Genomic DNA, 26,313 nt, shown 5'->3' with positions numbered 1-26,313 from the left:
AGTGCAAAGTGCTCTATGCGTCCCAGGAGTGTAGTGTTCACAAAGTTAACTAAACTAAATCCAAATCCCTACATTTCACAGCGTATTGGACGAGTTTTCATGTCCTGTTGCAAGCTACCGTCACTGCTTCTGTTGTAAAACAGATATACGTTAAAGCTAACAATGCTCCAGGAGGATGATGTGAAGCTTCTCCACCCCCCGTAGAGCCAGACTCTTGAATGCTTGAAGTCAAACACTGCAAAGCACCGCTTAGACACCTTCCCCATGATGCTGACTGTTTTACTTGGAGAGGATCTGGGCCTGTTCTTCCCAGTGTCTTCTTGTTCTCCCCCAGGCGCTACAGCCTTTCAGGGCACCCTGCCACTGCAAAGGATTAATATTAATTCCTTTCAAATTACTCGGATATTCAATTATGCAAGATAATGCAAATACTGAGTCTTTCAGTTCAGATCTACTTCCTACACAAAGAAAATAAATTAAATATCTGCCAATTAGAGGAGCTTCACGGCTATTTGTTTTTCTACATATGTCCACCTTTAGTGAGCTGGCTTCCTCTCTGTGTCGGTGAAATAAATGATGTAATGGTTATGATATTTGGGAGATGTTGCCATCTGCCGCGTATGTATAATGCAACAGAACCTTTGGCATTAAATGCATCTTCACTATCAAAATGGCTTTTTCCGTCGTCATCTCTCAGCGCTGCATTGAAAGTTGCGCCTCCATGAACGCCAGCCTCCGGGGAAGAATCACAGCGACCATTAGATCGGAAAAAAGGAGGTCTTCAAACTCTGTTTAGAGGCTTGTGCTGCTGATGTTTTGATTTGCTTTTCTGGAGCCACAGGGGTCTCTACTAGTTGGGCTTGCATGCCCTCAAATGCTTCACGCTGGCAGTTAATCACTTAAATCTCCAGCAACAACACCAAAAAATAAAACAGCCAGGCTATAGCGAGAAAGAAATATAAGAGACTGGAGGAAAGGACCACGACAGGGGAAAGTGGGGGAGAGACAGACCGACAAAGTGGAGTAAAGGGGGAGAAATAGTGCAGATGTGGCTTCTTTTTTTACAAAATGTTCAATATAAAATTGATTCTTATATTGTAGCATATAAGAAGGACAACTTGTCCAATACCTTAGATACCTGCATTTAGAATAACTTATGTCCTTTAAACAAGCAGGAAAAAACCGACATTCCCTCTTTCTATCTGCCAATCACAGCTACGCTTTCTCTCAAAACTCCTCCTCCTTGATATCTGAAATGACTGACAGGCTTCACAGCACCTCTGACAACATGTTTACTGACACCCTGGAAATTGCAGCTGCACATAACAGCTACTTATCAGTAGGTTAGATGACTGAACTATCATCTGTGAATACCGACAGTCATAATTGTAACTATAAACATGTCACCCAGTCTGTTGCAGTGGTTTCATTGTAGAAAACAATCCATGTTTACAAAAGGGGAACTGTTTGCAGACACGAGGAGGGAACCTATAGTGACTACTGAGCTTGTGCTGTGTTTGGGAACGTGGAACGTACAATCCTGAAATAATAAAAGTTGTGATTTGACTAGCTCTAGCATATTCTAGGCTGACTCACATGTTAGCAGTTAGCTTTCTAGCTACAGCCGTTCACTAACCAGCCTTGTTAGTAGTTTAGCCATTGATGGCGGAACACATTTTTGGACATCACTTGAGTTATCTGTCTTTGCACTTGGCTGCATTGCATGATCATAAAAATATATAATATACATTAGCCCCAGTAGACCGAGATAATCGTCCACTAAAGAAAAACCTTAACCTGTATCATATTTTCTGCTAACTACTGTGACTATTAAGGGGTTTCAGTTGTTACACATTGCAGGATAAGTACAGGCAGGCACTAGAGGACCGTGGATTTAAATAAATAATGTTTTTTGCATGTTATCCACCACTTTCTCTCGATGTATTTCCGGTAAATCTCCACAGTCAACCTTCAAATAGCTAGGCAAAATGCCAAAAATATTAAGTACAGGCATGCATCGCCGGATTGGCCCCTAGTTTGCAGCCAGGAAAAAGTCAATGTTGTGCACAGCAAGATATTTTTTTTTTACATGTCTTGTTAATTGATATTAATGTATTCCCTCTGTGGGACAATTTTCTCTCTGGCTCGCCCTCGATGTTATGATCTCAGGACCAACGCACAGGCACAGATGCTGTGACTGAGCTCTTCGTAACGTTTGCACAACCCAACCCACACACTTAGCCTGCTTCCACACAGCAAACCAGCCTCAGATTTAGTTGTGTCCAAAAAAAAAAAAAAAAAAAAGAAAAAGGAAATTTAAATAAAAAGCTAAAGAAACTCAGGTATTATTCAGCTGCTGATTTGGGAACGTGTATTCTGAGAGCGTTTGGGTATATTGTGGAATATTCCTGGTGAATATGCATTAACTGTGTGTGTTAGTGATTGATGCTATGCATTGGAATGAAACAATCTCCTTGCAGTTGACACAGGGATCAACTGAAGGGGTTTGGAATTATGTCTGTCTCAAAAACACACACATACACACACACACACACACACACACACACACACACACACACACACACACACACACACACACACACACACACACACACACACACACACACACACACACACACACTGCTTCAAGCCCTAATACATACCCACATATGGACAGACATTCACACCCACAAACAGCAGCCCTGCTGATACCCACACTAACCAGCAACTATAGACAGCAGAAAATAAGGCAGACTGAGCCTGGAGGTGGAGAATAGAAAAAGGCAGGGGCAGTGTGGGGTAGTAATACTACTACCACTCCGCTCTGCTCCTCCTCTGGCCCGCCCGTGGACAAAGCCCATCCGTTAGAGTGCAGGTCACGCACACCCAGGAATACAGATGGGCTGCTGAGTCTTTCTGTCCTGCCACTCAGTGATTCAAGGGGCGAGATTAAACAAGAGCAGCTACCAGCACATATATGAGCAGAGAGCGTTGTGCACAGGCTCTGTTCTGTTCGGATGTGTAAATGAGTTTGTGGCACTGTGTTTACACATTTGACGTGGTGCAATGTGCTGCTGTGCCTTTGTTTGCTGCTTTTATTGCAAATTGTTTACAGGCCTGTGTGTGTCTTTTCATTCGCTTGATTGACCGTGTGTACCTAAACCTGCAAATGTGTGTGTGTGTGTGTGTGTGTGTGTGTGTGTGTGTGTGTGTGTGTGTGTGTGAGTAAACAAGGCAGCAGTGGAAATTTCCTTTTGGGCTTTAAAGCAGTGTGCTGTGGCAGCTGAATAGGGCAGCTCTGTTCGAGTAAATCCTTTTGTAGTAAAAGCCAAATAATTCAAGACTTGTACACAAATCAGTGAGTGTCGGTCCGTCGCCGTTCTGCTGTGTGATCAAGTGCAAAGTTCTTCATTCAGTTGACAGTGTGATGCTCTGGGTTGGCTCTAAGTTCTCCTGCAGTTTCAAGATAATGCGCTCAGTGCAGCCACAGTTTACCCTCTGACTTAATCTGTCTTGACGTACAAACTGAAGGGCAGTAGTTAGAGGGAAGAGCTGCTCTTGGTTTTAACGGCAGTGGTGCAAAGTAACCAAGTACAATTACTCAGGACCTTTTGTTAAGTACAGATCAGAGATACTTATTGTACTTTTTACTCCACTAGATCTATTTGATTTCTCAACCTGGAAAGAGTTAAAACAAGGGAGTCTAAAAACAAGCAGGTGGAGAACTTTGATATCTGAACTGAAAACGTCTGATCTAACTTGGTTGGATGCACAACGTTGCTGCAGAGGACCAGGAGGATGCAGGTAGTCGCAGCCTTGTGCTCCACTGGGAATTCATTATTATTTAGCTATCCTTAAAAGAACAAATAATAAACGCCCAAACAGACTACAAAGTTTGCTTAATTAGCTTCACCCTGACCAGCTACAATATTAAAATATCGCAAACATGTTAATGTATCCTCATCAATAATTTATTAAGAAAATAAAACACTGTAAGAAGACATCTGCATGAGAGTACCGTTTATGCTTTGTGATTTTTCTTGTGGAAAAAAGGCCGTGTAAAGAGAAAAAAACAAACCATGAATTAATCCTACTCACAATTATCGCCTGATAGATGATCCATTGTTGCCAAAACTATTAACAACACACCTGTTAGCGTGACATGTCCCTTCATTATGTTAAACAGGGGGGCTGTAGTTTATTTGAGTTAATCCCAAATACTCCCTCCTGCTACCATTAAAACGCACTATATATGTGAATAACATTTGCTAAAACCTACACTACCTAGGTTATTTAAGAGACAAACCAGCCTTAAATAAAATAGTAATTTGTCAGTAGATTTTAATTATTCAGACCAAGTCCTCAGTAGAAACCATTGGGTACGGGGCTTGTGTGGCGTTCACTCCATATTGGAGTTAGAGTTACCGTAAGTAGGAGCTTCCGAATTGTAAATGGCATTTACGTCAACTTCACAGTAGCTCCAATTTTCAACTAGGAATTTACCATTAGTATACACAGACGCATTACATCAGCTGGAGTGTCCTACATGTGATTAAACCAAAATGTAGAGGATTAAGTGTTTAAATTAGTAATGAACACTCTTTAACTCTCACATAACCAACACTTCAGTCCAAAAACTGCCCTGAATTGACCTGTGAGGTGAAGAGTCACCATTTGTTACCATGGGAACCTTTCCCATCCTTAATTTGCATATGTATATATATATATATATATATATATATATATATATATACACACACACACATATGCAAGGTTTATTACTTGTAAAAGGATGATTTTAAATTGTGGCATTGCTCATTTTTCTAACATTAGTAACAGACATTTATACGGTTATGTTTTTAAGCCTGCTTTTCTCTTTGCCTCAATGCTCCAGTTGATCATCAAAAAGAGGATCCTTGAAGAAATAAATATGCTTAATATGTAAAATTCTAAATATACAGTGCTATGAAAAAAACTGATTTGAAAGTAAAAAGCCAGATTGAACGTTCAAAAAAACAAAAACAATCTTAACCCACATAAGTATCATCAAACGCACTTAAAGGCTCTGCAGATCCCACAGATGAACGCTTCTCCACGTCTCCAGCCTGTTTCACGAGTTGGCAAACAGGCGGTAACATGTTTCCTGGCGTGTGACAGCTTGGTTTTAATTTACTCAACGAGGGTGTCGCTGACCAGCAAAGCAACTATTGAGCCTCTTCATTAATGTTTCACCGCTCTGCTGGCCGTGCGTGAGTACGTGCACCTGCTTCGTCGAGGCGAGGGCGTTTATCTCACCAAAGACAGCACAGTTCTTACAGCTCGAGGGGAAATCAGTAGGCAACACCGCTGATGAGAAGATACGTACGTGTGTGTGTGTGTGTGTGTGTTTTCTAGTACACACAATATACATGTGGGTGTGTGCACTTCACTTGGGCTGTTCAGGCACCGCGGTCAGAGGCTGAGTACTCACACCACCTAGTGGCATCGAGGCCTTGTTTTGTTCTGCCTTCAGAGGAAACCGCAGGAAGATGAAAAGAGCAACACAGCACTTACACATGTAGACTGATCATCCACTCAACCTTTCCGTTCACAACAAAAACAAGCATGAGGTAGAACATCGAAGAAGGAGTCACATGGAGTTAAAAAATATCTTCTTTTTTTTTCTCCTCGCACTCAACAGCATAACAGAAACAAGAAAACAACAGGTTATGAAAAAGTAAAACAGCGTGCGCACAGGGGAGATGAAAAAGGCTGAAAAGGAAAAAATAAGCCGAGATGGGTTTAAAAAAACACAGAAAAAAAACCACAGAAAGCGTCCAGAGACAGGGGGAGATGAAAGGATGAATGCTGGAGAAACCTGCAACATTCATGTGTAGCTCTCCTTCCCCTCAGGCTGTGCAGCTTCACAGAGAGGCTTTTGATTGGCAGGTTGGAAAGCGTTAATCCCGTGTTCTGCATCCTTTTGTCCCTCGCGATTCCCTCCCTCGCGTTCTTTCTCCGGAGGACATCTTGATCGATCTTGTAAAAACCTATAGTAAGTGCTGCTCTCCTCCTCCTCTCGTTTACCCTCATCCACCCCCTCGCCACTGATCATCAGAGGCAACACTTGCTCTGCTTTTTGACTTCCTACAACTGAAGAACCGCCACATGTAATGTATAGAGGCGGATGAAAGATAGAGCGGCCTATCATCTACGCAACAGCTCTTTAGAATTTAAATCTGCTCTAACACCTCCGTCTAATCATATATTTGCATGTGGTGCGACGAGACATAAAGACATAATTACATGTTATTTGAGCAAGGTTTACCCAAATGTGTTACCTGACAACTCCTGACGTTTTGGATTTAGAGGCTGGATTTGTCCCCCGCTTGTTGTATCACAGCTGACACAGCTGTCGCCTGCGTGGAATCCTTGTTGCCAGATAGTGTTTCACCGCATTCCCCAGACTCCCCCGAGCTATTTGTAAGTTTGACTCTGGTGTAGCGACTGCAACATGAATCTTTTGTTTCCATTATGCAGCAGTCAGTCAAGCCGAGGGGCCGTGTCCACAAACTGTCATCGTTGAGTGCTGCTAAGTATACCGACCACGCTTTCGGACTCTCACTCCATCCCCCGCCAGTTTGTCAGGGATGAGAAAAGAAGCGGGGGGATCGTGGGTGCACACGCACACACGCACACGCACACACACACCTCGCCGCACAAACTTTCACTTAAAGCCTTGAAGGGTTATAGGCACGGAGGCGATCTGGAATACAAAGTTAGGCATTCAGCGGCTGCCACATGCATGAATACCAAAAGGAAACTAAACAGCACTTCTGTCTGGTAAAGTGGTTCCCTCCTGTAGCACTGAATGCTCAAAAACATTCCTGAGAATGTCTGAGAATGAAAGAAAAACATTCTTGTTGTTTAAACAATTCAAGGAAGAAAACACATAGGGGGGGGGTGTATTGAAAGTAGCAACTTTTTTTTTTTTTTTTGGAGATACAACTATTTACATGTAACCAAAGACAATGTCCTTGAAACGGGTACAAACATTTTTTTTTTTTCTTCCTCCTCTTCCTGCGATTTTTTTGTTTTTCCAAATGACAACTCAGAAATATATAAAATAAAAATATCAGCTTCAGGGAAAAAAGTAGTCTAAGCATTTCTTTTTTTTTTTTTTTTTTTTTTTTTTTTTTTTTAAATGTCCATTAACCGCTATGTACAAGAGTATTTACATTCTAAAATTTCATTCAGACCAGAACTTTGCAAAGTAATTAACAGTAAACACGGTTGCAACCATGTTCACTCAGCCCTACGAACCAGATAAGAACTAATCTGCTTACACAGGTATGGCTGTCATTCAAATCAGTGATCGTACATGTGAGCAGTACAAGACAGAGGCATGGTGAGGGTTCATGTGCATCATTACAGGTAAAATGACACCAAAAGAATAAATAAAAGGGAGCTTATGAACGTTGTCCAATGCAGACACATCATGTCACAATGCGAGAAAAAAACATGAAGCTACAGGTGGCTGGACAGAGTGAAACCAGGAGCCTTCAGGAAATCCTCCACATGGGTTAATATGAGAATGAAAATGACCTCCTGTTCCATTAAATGCGGAAAGTTTTGATGAAATTTGCGCTTTAAAACCAAAACCATAAGTCTGGTACGTCTGCCCAGCCACTGAGCTGTGACACATATATGGGATATATCTGAATAAAACATGAGTGAAACTTTAGAAACAAATGGCATCCCACTAGGTAAAGACTTTGCATTTACAAAAGGCGAAAACGTTAAATTAAATACATTTCTAAAAAATTAACTTCATTATAAATTTAAAAGGAAGCACAACAATCAATTTTTTTGAGTAAGTCGTCACATCAGTTATACCTGTGAGTTTCAATGCATACTGTACTTACAGACTGTTGAATTAATTTGAATTTTAAAAAAAAGCTAAAGTAAAATGTGAGGAAATTGATAATTGGTGGAAGGATATCTGAACTTCACAATAAGATTGTAATTTCCAGTGAAATAAAAGACATCCCATCAAATTCAGCATGTCACGCAGTCATGATGAGGTAAAAAAAAAAAAATGCCCCAAAGGAAAAAAAAAACGAAAAATCTAAAAACATAAAAACGCGTAGGCGACTTTCTAACTCGCAAAATTAACGGGCACAATGAGAAGATAAAAATCAAAGAATAAAAAATTCCCTTAAACATTCAAGCCAACTGCAAACATTTAGTTAAATGGATGTATGCATTCAAAATCATTCCACACAAGTTTACACACACAGAGACGTCATTCTAACAGCCATGAAAATGATTGTTTTTCATGCTAAATCAATGATTTCATCCTTGGCTTTGATGTGGATGAGTAGAGATCAAAATGTAATGACCCATAAAATTTGATTCAGAGGTTTACACTCCAGCTAAGTGATCAGGAACGGAGACCAGGCAGGGGGGGACGGGAGACTCCACTTCAGTGTCCCCTTTCTGTCAAACGGTTTCAAAGAAGAGGTCCGCTTTGAGTCCATCTTCACGTTCGACATTCCAAAGAGGATTTGGAAAAACTCAAGACCAGCCTCTGCCTGATTCCCAGTAGCCTGAGGATGAATCTCCATGTGACTGAATGCGGCGTTGGTGGAGTGGAACTGGATGTCTGTCAGCTAGCAGGGCTTTGGTTCATTCTGTGCTCCAGAGAGGGAGTGAAACTTTTACATTTGTGTGTGTTTACGCGCCTTTATTGGAAACAATCCAGAGCGATCACAGCGCTGGGTGATCGGGTGAAGTCAGAGGAATGCTGCCGAGTCTCCAATGACCGCCTTGTGGCTCCTGTCGGGTAAAGGGGGCACCAGGATAGCCTGGGATCCCTCTAATGTGCAGAGTGTGAGGTTCCTGTCTGTCCGTCTGTTAAAGGTGCTCCAGGTAGTCGATGACCCGCGTGATGGACTTCTGTCCTGTGGTGCCCATCGCACACTGTGTGCAGAAACAGAAAAACAAGCGTGTGAGAGCGCCGACATGTACTCTACTGTGGTCTTGAGGCGCAGACAGTGAGGATTTTTTTTGGAGCTTCCGTTCACTTGAAAAGAGTATATTTATGAAACAGATGGCTCCGGTCTTCAGCTCTGACAAGATGAGTCACTTCCAAAGCTGCTACAAATTGCACATCTGGGACTGTGTAACTGTTCGGTTTAATATTAATGCTCGACTTATTTTTAAATCATCATTCATATCACTACTCGGATTGTGCTGCTTGGATACACAAGAATCAGATTTAATTGATAACAATGTATTGGTGACATTTTGTTTTAGAAATGGCACATTACTGCCAAAAAAGCCTTTTAAAAAAGTTGCAGCTGGAGGCTGTATTTCAGACTGGCTTAGAAGCTATTCAGATACTTTTGAATAAGCGACAGTCATAGAGCCTTTCTCGTATATTGTTCTGTACAGCCATTTCAGACATTATGCATTCCTCAATCTCTGCCATAATGAAATAAAAGCTTCGGTTTTCATCTAAATCATAGTGTTTTCTCAGAAAGGCGCCGAAGGGAAATGCAGAGAAAAATACATAAAAAACTGCAATTATATTTGAAAATAAAAGGAAATGTGGAATTACCGCCCCTCAAGTATGTTCATTTGATCCAAGCCACAACACTGAACCAAAACGAGTCCAATTTAAGGGCTTTTTCTAACTTCAATACAAATTTTATGGAGCTAGGATAGAACATTTTTATGCGTTTACAAAAAAACATACCTCTGATCTGAGCATTAAAATGATCACTTGGAAATTGATTCAATTTGTTACTATAGCACCACACTAACATTTTATTCTAATGTACAAGTCTTGTTCCTTTTATGGTAATGGAGACAGCATCATCATGCAATGCTGATGACAGAAGGTTGGTCCTGGCAGCCATACTCACAGTGAGGTTCATGAAACTCAGGAACTTCTTCAGCATTTCTGTCATGATGGAGAAATCCCCTTTAGGTAGATTTTCTCTCACAGTATTCACATTTACCTGAGAAGGACAGAAAAGGTGGGTCAGCAACGACATCTTTGAGAAGGAAAAATACATCTTGTACATTGTGCATGTGTGTCTGATATTCTCACCTGGCTTCCCTGGCACAGGCAGCCCAGCAGCAGAGCGGTGTACGAGGCAACAATGCTGTCCTCCATATGTTTGCCTGCATGCTGCAGAGCTACAGCGAACATAAGGCAGACAGAACAACAATTACAATTACAGATGTATACACTGCCTCTATCGGAGAAGAGGGAGTCAAACTATTTTCTTGCTGAAGGTATAACTGCTGAATAGAAATGTCCTGAAACATTCCTGTGAGAAGGACTGTAGGTAAATGACTTCTCTCGCCAGGCATACGGGCAGTTTAGAAACAAATGCACATCCGGCAAAATTAAAGTATTATTTGTTTTGAATTGAAAGAGTTACTAAGTACAAGTATCTCGTATTTGGATTTATGGGAAGGTAACTTCCCAAATACCATGTGACAAAGCTGGTGAGCATGTTAAAGGAAAAGAAACCATGTTTTCCTCATCATTGTAGAAGGAGACTTATCAGGCGACTTTCCTCCCAGTGTTGGATTATGGTGACATTTTATTCATGAATGCTTCGGCTGAGACTCTGATGCCACTGGATGCCGTTTATCACTCTCCACTAAGATTTATTGCTGGAGATAATTAAAATACTCTCTACGCTACGGTTGGGTGGCGTCTCTTTAAGTTGGATAGACACTGGGTTTCATTTATTTATAAAAGGCCCTTACTGTTGTTTTTACGCCATTTTATTGCCTCATTGTTGTCGTTTAATGTTGGCCCTTATCAAACAGGATGTTTTAATTACGCTGCAGGTGCCATCTTTTTTTCTGAGCTTGGGAAAAACACCTTCTTTTTTTTTTTTTTTTTCATTGTGCACCTGCAGCATTGAATAAAACACACAACGATTTAAAGTCTAAATCAGTTTAAGGGCAATTTACTTTTTAATTTAATCCTATTTGAGTTAGTTTAGTTTCCATTTTAGTCGATTCATCTGCCTTAAACTAGAACTGCTTTATTTACCATCAAGTTTCATTTTTGTTTTTTTACCTCAATGTATTTCCGAATAAATATCAAAGTTAAAGTATTCAATTTAATAAGGTTTGAACGAAAACTTCTTTTAATGTGCTTATTGGGGACCACACTCAATGGAAAAGCAAGAATCTAAACGGGTTTGCATTTCTGAAATTGTGAATCAACCATATAAACAAGACTGCTATGCTGTTAAGAAACAAAGAGGGAGTGATGCCACTGTGTCTGCAACATTTTCTATTTTCTATACAGCATAGAGCAGCTCAGTTGCAGAGAAATAATTTGGTTGTTCTCTAGTAAGTAAATGCTGTTTGAAGGCTTTGTCATCCTGTGCAGTTTTATGGAAGAGAAAGAAACCCCACTTGCTCCAATCTTAATTAGTTGAGAGGTAAAAAAAAAACAAAAACCTAATGAAGTTGTGTCCACACAGTTATCACCACTGCAACGTTAAACACATGTATCTATATTATGGTTTTATCTAGAGCTAATAACAGCTCCTCTTACATGCACACAGACACAACTTCAAACACACACAAACGTCTACCTTTATTTAGATCCAACTCTTCATCCTCCTCCTCTTTCTTCTCATCATCTTTGTTCTCGGTTTGGTTGTCGTTGGGTTCGGCTGCCACCCACTGGATCTCTCCCGACGTCTCCTGCCACTCTCCGCTTTTGTCCAGTGCCGGTTTGGGCGCCTCGGTGATGATGTCGTCAGTTTTAGCCTCAGCCAGGATGGCAGCGCGCTCCCTCTCCAGGAAGAGCTGCAGTTTAGAGAGGAATAAACAGATGTGAACTCCAAACACAAACTTTTTAATTGGAGCCAAGAAACACAGCTTATTTTTAATAATTTAAAAAGGAAGTAAAAGGATAGCAGTTAATCATGATAGCGAAGGGATTTCTTCATGGGCGAGGTCAGAGAGCAACTTGGGAAGCCAAAAACTCATTTGACAGTTAAAGTAATTTTAAAGTTAATCACTGCTTTACTCTCAAAAGGTTTCTCTCAGGCTTTAAGAAAACTCTGTGCTAATGAGTCAGGTAGGCAATGAGTTTCAATTATAAAGTAAAATATAAATAAAATCTTGAAATTCAAATCCACAAATTGGTGCATCGGTTTACACTTGCTTATTATTTTGTGTTCAGACTGTCAAATGTATAAAAAAACGTAAGTATTTCCTTTTCTTTTTTTTCTTCTCATGACTGCTCATCACTGTTTCTGCTCACATCCTTACTTTAAAAGAAATCATGATAAAAACCCAGAACCAAGATGAAACATACCCCCACAATGGCCGCCAAACTTTTTATTAATGAGTCCTGGCACAATTCCTACCTGCACCAGAGCAGCCAAAGCACCAGTGGGCTTGGGCTTGACAGGCTCGTCTCCCTGAGTCTCGGCTGTGCTTGGCGGTGCTGACGCTGCCGCTGTGTCGGATTGTGTTTGGTCAGCAGGCTGCATCAGGCTGTCCTCCAGACAGGTGTCGTCGACTATGTACTCCATGTCCACCAGACAGTGGCGGTTTCTGGAGCTGTACTCCACGAGGTTGATGAGTAGACCCAGACCCTGGCATACACAACAAAACGCACAAATAAGACACGCGTACATACGGGCACAGGCGTATACCGAGCAAACACCGGTTGGAGAAATGTCCTTTTTAAAACTTATGTGGTGTTTTGTTTTGCTCAAGACTTCTTACCAGTACTCGCACGTCAAAGCGCTGCTCCTGGGGGATGTAGCGTGGAACTCGGAGGACGCAGTTCAGAGCAGTCACGGTTAGCTGTTCCTGCTCACCTGTCTTGGTGCTTCCCCACTCTGCAGATAAAAAAACAACATTATTAAACTCTGCTCATACTAGTCAATACCTGGGTGATACGGTCTTTTAGAGCACATTAACAAGAATATAGTCCAAAACTGTTGAATGCATTAAACTGTGATTCATTGTTATGAATCACATCAGTTTAAATTACGGCATAACACGGAGTCCTTTTCCAGCTCTTATTATCCAGAATGCCAGATAAAAAGCTCCAAAATCAGAACAAACACAAAATGTATAAATTGTTAAATGAGAATACCATTGTCGTGGGTAAGGTTGAGCAGCACTCCTATGATGGCCCTCATGCAGTCCTCCACAGCCTTGCCCACGTTACTGAAGCTGCAGTGGGGCAGCGCTGCCCCCGACAATGACAGAGAGCTGTTGTTTAACGCCCTGCTGTATCGCTGAATCATATCCTCACAGTACCGCAAAGCTCTGGTGAACGCAAAAAAAAACATACTGATGTGAGAAACCGAAGGTTGAACTGGCAGAGATTACATATATTTTGAAGAAAAGAAGCACAAGGTCGAAGGACAGAGTCGGAAGAGATTAAGAGGAAGAGCAGGAGAATTAAAAACACAGAATCCCTTTATATACGAGACGACCCTGAATGCCTTCATGTGTCGACTGATACAGAAAAATAAATCCAAGGTTTATCTGATCCACTTTAACTGATACATATTTATTGGCTCTGAAGCTAGCAGTTGTGGTAATCAGAGAACTAGCTATGTTGCTGTGTATTATTTAATTGACAAAAACGTTAGTAGAAAGACCCACAACACGCCCGAGGACACTGTTTTTATATGATGGGTACAAGAGTGTTCCAAAAAGTACAGCGGTAAACTAAATGAACTGTTGTTATATTAGTCAGTGCCTCAGATTGTGTTCATGTCCAGTCAATAATAGCTCCAAGCTGTATCTGTAAGCTGGTGCTCACCTGGCAGATGACACGATGAGCTGAGAGTCTTTGTAGGCAATCAAGTAACCCTGGTTTTCTGGGTTCTGCACTGTCACCTGTTGGCAGATGATAAAAGAGAAATAAAATCAATAGAGGGGAGAGAACACTGAATGGCCTTAAAATGAATCAAGAAACAGAAAAATGAGGGGAGAGACCTTTGCCTTGATCAGACTTTTGATCAGTGAGATAGTTGATGAGAAACATTGTTTTTTTGTTTTTGTTTTTAGACACAGGTAACAATAAAAGAAACCTTCCAATTTACAATACTCAATAACTCTTGGGTTTCACTCTTGTACGAAACACGACTCCACAAAGCAGTACTTACACTTTCAAGTACTCTCAGACACCTCTCAGCCCCCCATAAAGCTGCTACAAGGTTCTCCTTGTCATCCTCTTGGCTCAGGTTCTGGACACACTCTTTAACTGTGGAAACATAAAATAATTGTCTATTATACGTCCTGACAGATAAATGAAAGTCAACAGCTGCGACACCTGATCTTGGAAAGCAAATCTTCGCACACCTACACAAGTATCGAGACCTGCAAACTGCCCACAGGCGTAGTGTTCATCCTCCACACCTACCTTTGTCTATAATATGGTCCAAACCGCCCAGGAGTCGCAGCTCTTCTTTGAACCAATCTCCTGCTCTCTTGGAGGTGAGAGAGAGCAATGTCTCCATGGCAAGGTGGCCCGTCTACAACAGGAAAAAATTAAATGTAAAAGCTGCAATATCACACCCAATTCCCATCTTTTCAAACCATAAATCTCACAGTGTAATGAGAATACACATGAACACACCTTTCAGAATTATTTGAGAATATTGCCATGGATTCCCGCATTACAATTTGACACTTTAATTAATGGCGCACCATCCAAAATATTATTTACATTTGCTATCAATTTAAGCTTGCTGATAAGGAATATAAAGGAGCTAATGTGAATAATGCCATCACTTTAATATAAGAAGGGCACCTAAAGATGTCTTTATTGGATCTAAAAACATCAGTGCAGTTAAACAGAGTAATCTTCATGGGTATCATCTGTGATTCTTCACATTCACTTTATAACCTTCAATCTAAATATTCCTTTAAATATATCGCAATATATCTTCCACAAACAGGTGCTTAGTATTATTTTAAGGAACACGGGGAGAATAGAGAAGAGCAAGTGCATTAAAAACCAATTAGACAACATTAACATTTTATGCTCAATTTGACCAATTAGGCTTTTACTAAAACATTTCCAATGAAGCAATTTAAGTATTTATGAAGTTTTGCTTGTTAAAGAAAAAAAAAATCATTAAACCAAGAGAAGGTTGGTACATGATGAACTAAGCTAATCCAAGGGGGAAGCTATTTTATTAAATTATTAAACCCACCGTGATGTTTTCCAAGTCGAGGTGCTTGTTGTGCACGGTCTCACACAGCTTCCTGATCTTCTCCTTGACCTTTTCCACCTCCTTTGCCGTGAGCTGATCCTGGTCGGCGGGGTAGTCCTGGTCCTGTTCCAGCAGCTTGATCATAAGCTCCAGACAGGCCCTGTCCAGATCCATGTTAAGACGATCCCGACTCAGGATGTACATCAGCGCAGCCGTGCACAGGGCAAGGTTCTGATGGAACGATGGAGAAAGACTTGGTGGTCAACGGTGTGAACACCCTGGAGAAGACGGAAAATCTAAATAGCTCTCGACTGTCACTTCAGCATTCTCTGTTAGGGAATTAGCTATGAGGGTTACACACGGCTGTGCATTGATTTCTGCAACGAAGAAAAGTTCTTACCAGAAATAATGCAAACAAAGAAGAAGTTAAACTTCAAGGATAAATGGAACTGTACTACAGCCCTCAGTGCTTTGACATAAATGTAATAAAAAATATATATTTATGACTTATTAATAACTGCAGGCATGTAGACATTAAACATCCACTTCATTAGCAAATATTGCGGAGGTGTTGGACAAGATACTAAAACAAACATTTGCAACATTTGTATAAAGCTGCTCCAGATCACACTTATTATTGCTACTTATATCAGATAAAATACTGATTATTAAGCAACAAAGTCTACAGGACAGAATAACAATGCAGGTCTGCATGTCCTGCAGGCGATGAATTACCAAGATAACACTTTCTTTCATAACTTTAGGACTAAAACTTAAAAGAATACGTTTCCATCAAGAACAAAGTAAACAACAAAAGCAGCAATTACTCAAAAGTGGCAAACAGCTGTCTACTACTCAAATACTTTTACTAACCGGGTGTTGTGGAGCATCACTGAGCATGTTGAAGACCTGCGCCACTTTACCTCTGGCCCGCAGGTGCATCCTGAAACCAGGCATGGCACACCGTGTGGCCAGGCTGATTATACTGCAGCAGCGAGAGAGGAAGAGAAACAACGGGGGAGAACAAGAAATGTTGGGTCGAATATTTATCAGGCTTGTTCAAAAAACTATAACGAATTTATCAGAATGTGGCAAAGCCCACTTCCAAATCACCCTTTGTGATTTAATCCACAACATTGTTTTGTTTTTTCACCCTCTTCCCTCTGCATGTGTGAAAAAAGAAATACTGAAGCACTAAAGGAGGCCGGACTCCATGCAGCGTTTTCTGAAGTCAAGGTTGTCTCTCCTGAGTGGATTTTATTTTCACAACAGGATGTCTGCGTGCTTTATCAGAATGCAGAACGACGTGAGGTTTATCTCAGCACATCACCCCAACAGATGGTGAAAATAAAAGTGAAATACATAAAAAGAAGAGGGGATAGCAAAGTACAGGGACACGCATACTGCCTCTATAGGGTTCTATATGTCGCTTAAAAACACAAAAATACCAAAAGTGCAAAACCTGTCACGGTTGGTAACATTTAAATAAAGATATATACTTTGTATGGCTACCTCCTGCTGCTCTCTCTTAGAATAATCATCATTGTTGTTTTGTTTTATTTAATGAAGTATGACATTTCAAGCTTTGTTCAAATAAAGCAGCTGTTCGTGTAATTGCTTTATAAATGGGCCAGGCTAATACATGAACAAATGTTAGGTTTAATTAACTTAGTGAGGTTATTTGGTACTTATACAAATCAGCACCATCAACATGCCACTAGAAAAAAAAAAAGATAAAGCCAGAGCAAAACTAGAGCATCCAAGTGCTCCTCTTAGGAATTGCAACCAAAAAAGTGTTTTACTCCACCCACCTAAGGCATCTCGTGTTGAGTGGCTGACTGCTCTTCAGCCCCGTCTCCAGGTACTCAAAATCATCTGTGAACTCTTGATTCTCTCCGAACTCCACAACGTCGTTGAAGTGTTTCACATGCTGCACCACCGTGTACAGCTGGTGAAAGGGGAATGGGGTTAATTACAGCTAATTGTGAAGCTGCGCCTCTGTCCAGAATCAAAATCCACTCAAAACAAACACAGACACACCAACACTATGTGAGAATTTCCCCTCATTGTTAAAGTCCTCTTTATCGGTTCCATTACCAGAAATAGCTGACTGTGCTAACACCCCATTATCAATAAAAGCGCAGCATGTGGAGTTGGGGCCAGATCAGCAGTTGACTCTGTATGTTTACCAGAGTCAACAGTCATGCTGTGTGTGCACAGCACGACAGAGGAGGGAGGACCCGGGTTTAAGATAACACCAGTGTGTGGTGACAGCTTATCCGAAGCCATTTTACCTCAGGGGGTCTGTGGCAGCCCGATCTGGGGCCCAGAAGGCCCATGGGTAAATGACACAAGCTGGAGGAGAGTTTAAATGAACCGCTACAGTCCTCATTGTTACCTCGTCTCCACAAAGGGGTTCAAACAAACAACACTGAGCTTGACTTGGATCCAATGAATTCTATCCCTTTACTGTTTAACCTGCATCAATGGTGAACAGAAGCCTGGCTGAATATGAAAATGAGATTGAAAAATCATAGCAGCATGCAAACAAATGTAGTAAAAAGTAAACACAGATAAGCATAAAGCTGCTTTCGTCACTAGACGTCTAAAAACATCTGTGTGCTCCGGACTCACCTCCTTGTGCTCCTTCCTGCATTTGAGCGCAGTGACAATATCCTGGTTGAGTCGCGTGGGGAGGGTCTCTGACTTAATGACTTTGGGCGGCGGCGGAGGGGCTTTGAACAAGCCATCATCTTTATGGGAGTTGCTGTCCTTGCTGCTGCTCGATAAAACTGCCTGAGGAAGAGAAGAGGCAGAGAAATGGGGCTCAAACCAAAGTAACAAAATCTGTTTAACGACATGTCCGCAAGATTTACCACAGCTGAATAGTCTGTTAAACACACAAGTCTTTAATAAGTGTTGTTAACATGTCAGATGAGGTAGCGCAAAGTTAAAAACTACTTTTTATTCCTCTCTCTTAATAGGCTGTCTCTGAACAAACATTTACTTCCATAGGTCTGGGAAAACAACTGTGTGAAAAGAAAGAGACTAATTTGAGCAATTAAACAAAACTGTTGACTACTAAGAGACCAATAAACTATATCCTGCGTTGTGGACAGTAGGGAATGGGTAATTCTGGAAACAAATGATACTGGCTGTTACCATTCGCTTACCATAACACCCTGTAATAGTTATCACATTACATTACATTACAGTCATTTAGCAGACGCTTTTATCCAAAGCGACTTACAATCAGTAGTATATTACATATCATTCACCCATTCACACACTGATGACAGGCTACCATGCAAGGTGCCACCATCAGACTCTAACTAACATTCATCATCCAGTCCACACCGATGGCAAGCCTTCGGGAGCAACTTGGGGTTAAGTGTCTTGCCCAAGGACACATCGACTGCCGAAGCCGGGTATCGAACCACCGACCCTCTGATTGGAGAACTACCTTGCTCTCCACTACGCCACTGCCTGCTTTGTGCACAAGATGACTGCATACACTTCCAAAACACAATAAGGCAAAACTCAATATCAATAACCACTAGGGGAGAGGTATCTTACCGGAGCAGTTTGTGATCGAGAAAGTGGAGGCACAGGTATCTCTTCGGGCTCAGGTTGGTTCCAGTGGCGAGCGTTGTACACAGCTTTAGCAGGGGACTGGAACCAGATGTAAGAATTGGTTATCTTTTTCTGAACAGATACAAAGCGCAACACTTGATATATTCATTTATTGATGGTTCATCACAAAACATTGCAGCACAAAGCACAAGTCACTGTTGTGAATTAGCACAACTGCACACGTAAATATTGCATGCTGCAATCATGATGATAGACTGAGACAACAGCAGCCCCAATGTAGAGCACAACAGTCCCAAAGCAGCACAATACATTTCCTGAAAATGACACGAGTGCGACTCAATTATATATTGCGAAGACAATGTGCTGGGTTTTGTTGATGATGTGGAAGCAGTAAACACAAATAATTAGGAAGACGGAGCACAAATAACCCGAAGCCACTGCAAAACAAGATCTAGATAAGCAGAGCAAATACGGCCATTACACAAAATACCACAAATCAAAGCTGAGTTCAGATAAATATGAGCCTGACCAAGAGGGAATATTCAAACCCCTGCAAACTGGAAGACAACATAGGGTGAGTGTAACTGAACACACATTTAACCCATTCAGGTGAGACTTCTGTCAAAAGTGAATCACTGGGCATCGCCGTTCAGAGCCCGATCGGCGATGTGCAACTGTAGTTCTAGCACACAATAAAGCCGAATCCCAAAAATTCCATTACATTAAATGACAACCAAATTCATTTTAAACATAAGTATCAATAACATTAAAGAAAGGCCTGTTTTAAGCCAAGCTGTTTCAGACCTGAGATCAACTCCGGACAGGAGGAAGGTCATGAAGGCAGGTTAGATGACAAAATACTTTTTTAGTAAAGGCAGAGAAAGACAGATATTTCTAGCACGGTCGTATACCTTTTTGGGTCCGCTGAAGATCTTTTTGAGTCCACTACCAGCGTCCTTGGATTTGTCACTTGACTTTCCTGAGCGTCCTTTCTGCCCCTCAGCGCCGCCAGGACTGGAGTCTTCAGCAAAGTCACAATTATCTGTCCGATAAACCAGATTGTAGATGGTGAGAAAAGAGCATCCATGTGTGAATTGATTGGACTGATATGGTTTAACTTTTATTCAAGTTCTGCAAAAAAAATGTCTTAGATCAGTGGTTCTCAACCTTTTTTCAGTGATGTACCCCCTGTGAAATATTTTTTCAGCCAAGTACCCCCTAACCAGCGCAAAGCATTTTAGGTTGAAAAAAAGATGTAATACACAGCGCTCACAGTCTGATTTATTAAACACTGAAGATTGCATTGTTGCATTGAATTCAGTTGATGAACTTACACTTATATTTTATTGAATATTTATTAAATAACTATTTTTAAAGGATTTTTGAAAGGATGCTAATTTTAAATATGTTTTTTAAAAATCTCACATACCCCCTGGAGTGCCTTCACGTACCCCCATTTGAGAACCACTGTCTTAGATGCTTCTGGTTTAAACTTAAGTCAGGCTACAAATATCTTGATCACAATATCACCTAAACGGCACAGAAGGTAGCTCTTAAGATAATTAGGAGCACTAGATAACCATGAGTCTATACTTTAAGGATCAGCTCACCTGTATTGCTGCTGGCCTGGCTGTCCTGAGAGTCACTGGTGTGAGGGCTGTCCACACCGGAGCTCAGAGCAGCTAAGGCTGCAGCCGCCTTCTTGGCCTTCTTCTCTTTGGCCTGAGAGCTCTCCTCGTCGCTGTCACTCTCGCTCAGGTCGTCGAAGCCAAAGTACTTGATCTTGTAGCTACTCTTGCCTGCCATGCCACCTTCTGGACCCTCCTCGCCCCCTGGTCCTCTTTGTCCTCAAAGCCAAAAAACTCTAGCTTGGTCTCAGTCTTGGTCTTCTTGGTCTTTGTCTGGGTGGGTCTGAACCTGGGAGGATACAGTGAGAGGATGGATTTCTTGTTTGTTTGTTTGTATCGTTGTTATTTTTTGGAGCAGACAAGGAAAGTGGAGCAGGACAAGCTAAACAATAAGCACCCATTGAAGCTAAATAAATAAAAAGAAAGCAGAAGTGGATTCTAAACATTTGTACAACTCAATGAACAGAAAACCTTTTAAAGTTGGACAACTGTTCTAAGTGAAGGCAACAAAATGTTACCGTTTAGAAACCACTAAAACATGATGCATAATAGAACTATAACAGACCACATACACCAATGGCAGTATCTCCAAAGAGCCGACGACAGTCAAATTGAAAATTATTATTGTCTACTTATCATTAATGTACGTCAGTCATGTGTCGTGTGATGTGACATTGTATGTAATAATATTGATATAACATCCTATGTGTAGAACAAAACCATTGTGCTATTCTTTGCAGTTTTGAGTTTTGTTTTTAACCCAGGGTTCAGTCACAAGACTTAACATTCATCACTATAGTTAACCAATATGTTCTGCTTGCTTTGCTTCATCCATTCTGAAAATAGGTCTTCACATTTTTGGTACCATTTCAAATTGATCCACCTCACAAAGAATACCCCCCCCAAAAAAGTACATAACTCAAATTTCAAACCATCATAAGGCAACAACAAACTTTGGCAGTGAGGAACACTACCATGTAAAAAGCTTTAGTTACTATACTTAAATACCACTTCCAGTTCGTCTTCCCTTAGTCACTGCCGAGAATGTATGACAATGTAATACGTGATAACCTTTCCTTTCAAACATCAATATTAATGCTTGTACTGCTCCTCTAGGCCTGAACAAATTATATTTTATAAGATTAAGTCTTAAGGGTGGATCCAAGGAAGTTGAATACAGGATGAACAAAGCCACACTGTTATAGTGTGTGTGTGTGTGTGTGTGTGTGTGTGTGTGTGTGTGTGTGTGTGTGTGTGTGTGAAGTCGATTAAGATGGGTAATAATAATAATATTTGTCCATATCACCCATTCCCCCAACTAAGAAAGCTAGATTACCATCTTTGATGAAAGGATCTTTTAAGTCATGTTCTTCAAAACACAGGATGTTAAGAGACAGAGGAATTGAAAAGACTTACCTGGTGGATTTGGATACAGGAGCATCTGTCTTCTTCTTCATCTGGCCTGCTTCGCCAACGTCAGCAGGGGTAGCTGGGGTGACTAGTTCATCAATGCTCCGCTCAATTGAGTCCTGGATGGTGACGTTGCATACTGACAGACAGGAAGGGTGCAGAACCGTGTAGTCCCGTACCCTTCCGCCTCCCCTGCCTGTGGGCTTGGCTGCTGGTTTAGTATTGGCAGCAGTACTACTTGCGCTAGCAGAAAGGGCACTGTTGGGTTTAACATGGGCAGCTGCTGTTTCAGTTGGCTTGTTGCTGTTGTTTTCAGCAGATTCGAGGGATGTTTTCTTAGACTGGTTGGGTCGCAGGTATTTCTTGCAGTTTGAGGCCCTCAGGGTGAATGGAGAAGGGGGAATGCTGTCCACTGGTTCTGGTCGAGGCTCTGTGTGAGGCTCCAGCTCAGTATTTCTCTTTTCTTCCAATTCATCATAAGAGGAAGAGGTCTGGGAGTCTCTGCTACCACCTGGAGCATTAATAGACAGTTTAAGGGAGGTGGCTGTGTTAGGAGCGGAGGAGATTGGCCTTTGGGGCGCCAAGAAGTTCCTTTCATTGGAGGGGACTGTGTTTGACAAGGGGACCCTGCATGCAGATTTTTGGTTGCTATCTGATGCACTTTTATACCGGAGCTGGTTATTTCTAACACCCTCTGTAGATGTTTGCTTGGCTGTGAATAGAGAAAAAATGACAGATGGTTACACGAAACAGCTGACACTTCGACAACATTGCCAGCAGACACGATCAATAAAGTGAATAGCGGAGATGAATAATGAAAGGTTTGGTACACAAATTACCGGCAAGACAATCAGGGTTTTTTGTTTGGCATGTTGGTTTCGTTTACGTATCGACGACTTACTTGTGAACTTGCCAGTTGAGTTTGCAGAGCCCTGTGCAGAAGTAACAACAGTGGCTGTCCCACCGCCCTGCACTGCAGTCGTCTTTGTCACGGCCCCTTCGTTGACTCCCACTTGGGACACGCTACGAAGGGTCGAAGTCTTGGACTCCTCATCACTGTCGAACCCAAAAGGGTCTTCGTCACTGTCGCTGTCCTCAAGCCTGGGCCTTTTGGACAGCTCAGAAACGTCAGATTTCAAAGTAGGCCTCTTGGCCCCCAACTTAGCCTTGTAGGTGGTCTCCCCCCATTTGGTGGTGAGGGTGGGCTTCTTATTGGAGAAGACCTCGTCAAATTTGGAGTTGGCCTCCCCTCCCTTGCGGTTGTATGTTTTCCCGAATCTGGATGTCATGTTGGCTTCCTTATGTTACATATTCCCTGTCAACAGAAGCAGAGAGCATGTCATTATGGGATGCATCACTCAAACATTAAAGCACACAACACTGGCCCCGGGTTGGAGCCATTAACTTGAAGTCACGTGTGACCTATCGCTTTACGGCACAGCAAGTTCGCGTGGCTTAATTAGCAAATAACACCACTGCTCGTGCATGCCCAATACGACAAGGAGCTCGAGCAACTTCAGCATAACTTTGAGGCCATTACAATAACCACCCAACGAGTATATTACCCCTAGCTAGGCCCGCTGCTGCTTGTAAAGTTCCTATAAAGTTAGCCGCTAGCTGTTAGCTTCCCCCATGCTAACGCTAGTCCCCTGTTGGCTGCATCACATGTGGGGGATGCTGCGTCTTCAATACGATAAAGTAACTCAAAGGGCACGTTTAAATAAAAGATATTGAGGGTTTAAAAACAATAACAGCACACATTGTTACCTCTCAACTCCCGACGACTAAGCTGATCGGCCGCTTGTTTGCTAGCCAGCCGGCTAGGCCTGAGCTCCACTCGCTCTCAGATCAAGCGCGTAAAGTGCGTTTAAACAACGCTAGAAACACATCTCCGGCCTTATTATGTCCAAAGAGCACTGCTTGTTAGCTAATCAAACCGCCCAAAACGCATTAGTATTTAGTGTAGTCTAAATATAGTGGATACTTCGGACTTTTTGCGTTTTGTAGTGCAGCTGACGGCCATTAAAACATCCCCTCCCTCGTCGTTCCCTGGTAAGACCCGAATGTAGTGCGCTGCAAGAACGCAGCTGGCCAATCAGAGGAAGGGAGGTTCCCGTGTGCCTCGAGGCTCGGCCAGCAAGCGCGATTCTGATTGGTTGGCGACTCAAACCATAACAAACGATAGGGGGCGCTGATGGTCCACTTTAAGATGATGGTTTAAATTTGAAGACGGGCATTTATATGGAGATCTTTTGTGTTTAAAATGCGTAGTGGTTGTATTTCTGTTCACTGTTCACTGGAAAAACTTCACAAAAAAGCTGAATTGGGAAAATATTTGCAATTTATCCCTAGAGGAAGTATTGACTATTAGAATAAGGGAAGTCATTGTCATAAAATAAGATACAATAATCCTTTATTAGTCCCGCAGCGGGGGAATTTACAGGATTACAGCAGCATAGGGTATAGTGCAAACAAGAGACATAGTAAATAAAAAACAAGATCAAAAATAAGTATTATAAATAGCAAATAAGCAATAAAAACAGTAAAGAATCCACTATAACTGAAATATTATATATACAGACAGAATAACTATTATTGCAATGATTTACAATTTGGATTATTGATTATTGACTACACATTGAAAGTATCTCTCTCTATCTATCTAGGTACAGTACCAGTCAAAAGTTTGGACACACCTTCTCATTCAATGGTTTTTCTATATATATAATGATGAAGACATCCAAACTATGAAGGAACACATATGGAATTATGTGGTAAACAAACAAATGCTCAACAAACCAGAATATGTTTTATATTTTAGATTCTTCAAAGTAGTTGAATGAGAAGGTGTGTCCAAACTTTTGACTGTGACTTGTGTTTACATAAACAAATAAGCCCAACTGAAACAGTTAAGCAACCCAAAATAACAAAAATGTATTTCAAAGGTTCTGTACTGTACTGGCTATACCACTGGAAAAAATACATTTGTTTTTTTCTTGTTGTTTTTTCTGTCATTTGCATGAATAAACCTGTGAAACCAGCAATGAACATGAGCAGCATTAAGGGGGTTGAATTGGTCTGCCAAGGGGGAAAAGGATCTTATTAGGTTACTAAAGCTATTTCATGCTCATGCCATAATTGCATCATTAAGGGTTTCTGTTTACCACATTATTACAATGAGAGCCCTATCAAAAAAAGGGAAGTTAAAAATGAAGAGTACTACTTTAATATAGTCCCTATATGTTGTCACAATACAATATAATAAAGTATATATTATGCAATCAATAAAAATACAATTCTATACAACCAAGTTGGATCATTGTGTGTTCACTGGACTGAATGTTCAAACACCTGCCGCATGCTGAAAAACAGAAAGCATATGGATCACCCCCACTGGCACTGTTCTGGGGCGCAGATGGTGTCAAATTAATGAATAGTGGGTTATAAACAGCCCGGGTCTGCAGGGCAAAGTGGTCCCAACTGTATCAACACTGAAGCATTATTCAGCCCAGACGGACATCACAACATCTCCTTCAAAGAAATGAAAGTCTTTTAAAGATGCAGCGTGGGGTAAGCTGTGAAATGGCTGGTCTCAGCTCAGAAACAGAGGGACAGTTTACTAATTTCTCATGGGAGGCATTTGAAAGATGTCTTTCATTTTATTTAGCCATCTGACCCAAAGTAAATAAAATAACTCCTGCTGCACTGGAGTCACAGCTGTTCTCTATATTACTGTAATGCATGATATCAACGGATAAGTGACAAATCCATGAACACATATCTCATATAGTCCTGTCTTAGATAGAAATTAACTAAATGACCAAATGTTTAGGTTGCATCATCATTATGCAACAATTGGATGAAGATTAGATTATGAATTCCCCATTCATATTCAGTCAGTGTTAAACATGCAGGGCTTTTTTGTTTGTTTTGGCTTTTGCATGTGACGGAGAGACTGTCACTCCACATCAAGGCTCAGAGGTGGTGAGGTCATACAGCCATATACAGCCATGCCCCGGGTGACTGATGGTTTTGAGCTCAGGTCTGGGCAGTTTGGCAGTCATTACTTCTTTCAACAGGCAAACTCTACAGTTGAGTCCAAAGCATTCGGTAAACTCTCTGAATGTGTTGCAGTCTTGGAATAAATGAGTCAGGAATCTGTGCTATTGCCAAGTGAAATAAAAACATAGAACTTCAGTTTTGTTTGTAACATTTGCCTGAAGTTTTTGCAACATATTCGGATAGGTAAATTAAGAGGAGAGACTGCAACATTGATACAGAACCATGAGATGGCAGCAACACTTCCTGTCACGCTTCTGTCTCAGTGCTTTTTTTTGTTTGTTGTTTTTTTCAAAATTGCACCTTTGGCCTATGACCGCGAATGAATAAGCCCATCAATTGTGTGCCCAGTATGTGATCACATTTAATGGAAACAAGTTAACATATTTTACAAAGTTCAGCATAGCCTG

The 26,313-nt window shown here is 41.3% G+C and overlaps 1 protein-coding gene across 1 annotated transcript; it reads right to left on the bottom strand.

Moving 5' to 3' along the window:
• Positions 1 to 6,773: 6,773 nt before the first annotated feature.
• wapla (WAPL cohesin release factor a) lies at positions 6,774 to 23,928 on the bottom strand. The gene is given in 21 exon segments (XM_054600280.1): positions 6,774 to 8,961; positions 9,909 to 10,004; positions 10,097 to 10,185; positions 11,613 to 11,829; positions 12,396 to 12,626; positions 12,760 to 12,875; positions 13,136 to 13,311; positions 13,814 to 13,890; positions 14,160 to 14,257; positions 14,417 to 14,528; positions 15,213 to 15,443; positions 16,086 to 16,197; positions 17,024 to 17,160; positions 17,847 to 18,008; positions 18,789 to 18,884; positions 19,718 to 19,848; positions 20,417 to 20,636; positions 20,639 to 20,723; positions 21,851 to 22,556; positions 22,746 to 23,159; positions 23,612 to 23,928. Coding segments are annotated over 20 exon segments (3,546 nt in total). The 5' UTR covers positions 23,134 to 23,159; positions 23,612 to 23,928; the 3' UTR covers positions 6,774 to 8,895.
• Positions 23,929 to 26,313: the final 2,385 nt, after the last annotated feature.

This window comes from Anoplopoma fimbria, chromosome 6 (assembly GCF_027596085.1).
Source record: "Anoplopoma fimbria isolate UVic2021 breed Golden Eagle Sablefish chromosome 6, Afim_UVic_2022, whole genome shotgun sequence".
NCBI lineage: Eukaryota > Metazoa > Chordata > Actinopteri > Perciformes > Anoplopomatidae > Anoplopoma > Anoplopoma fimbria.
This window is presented reverse-complemented; position numbering and strand designations above follow the sequence as displayed.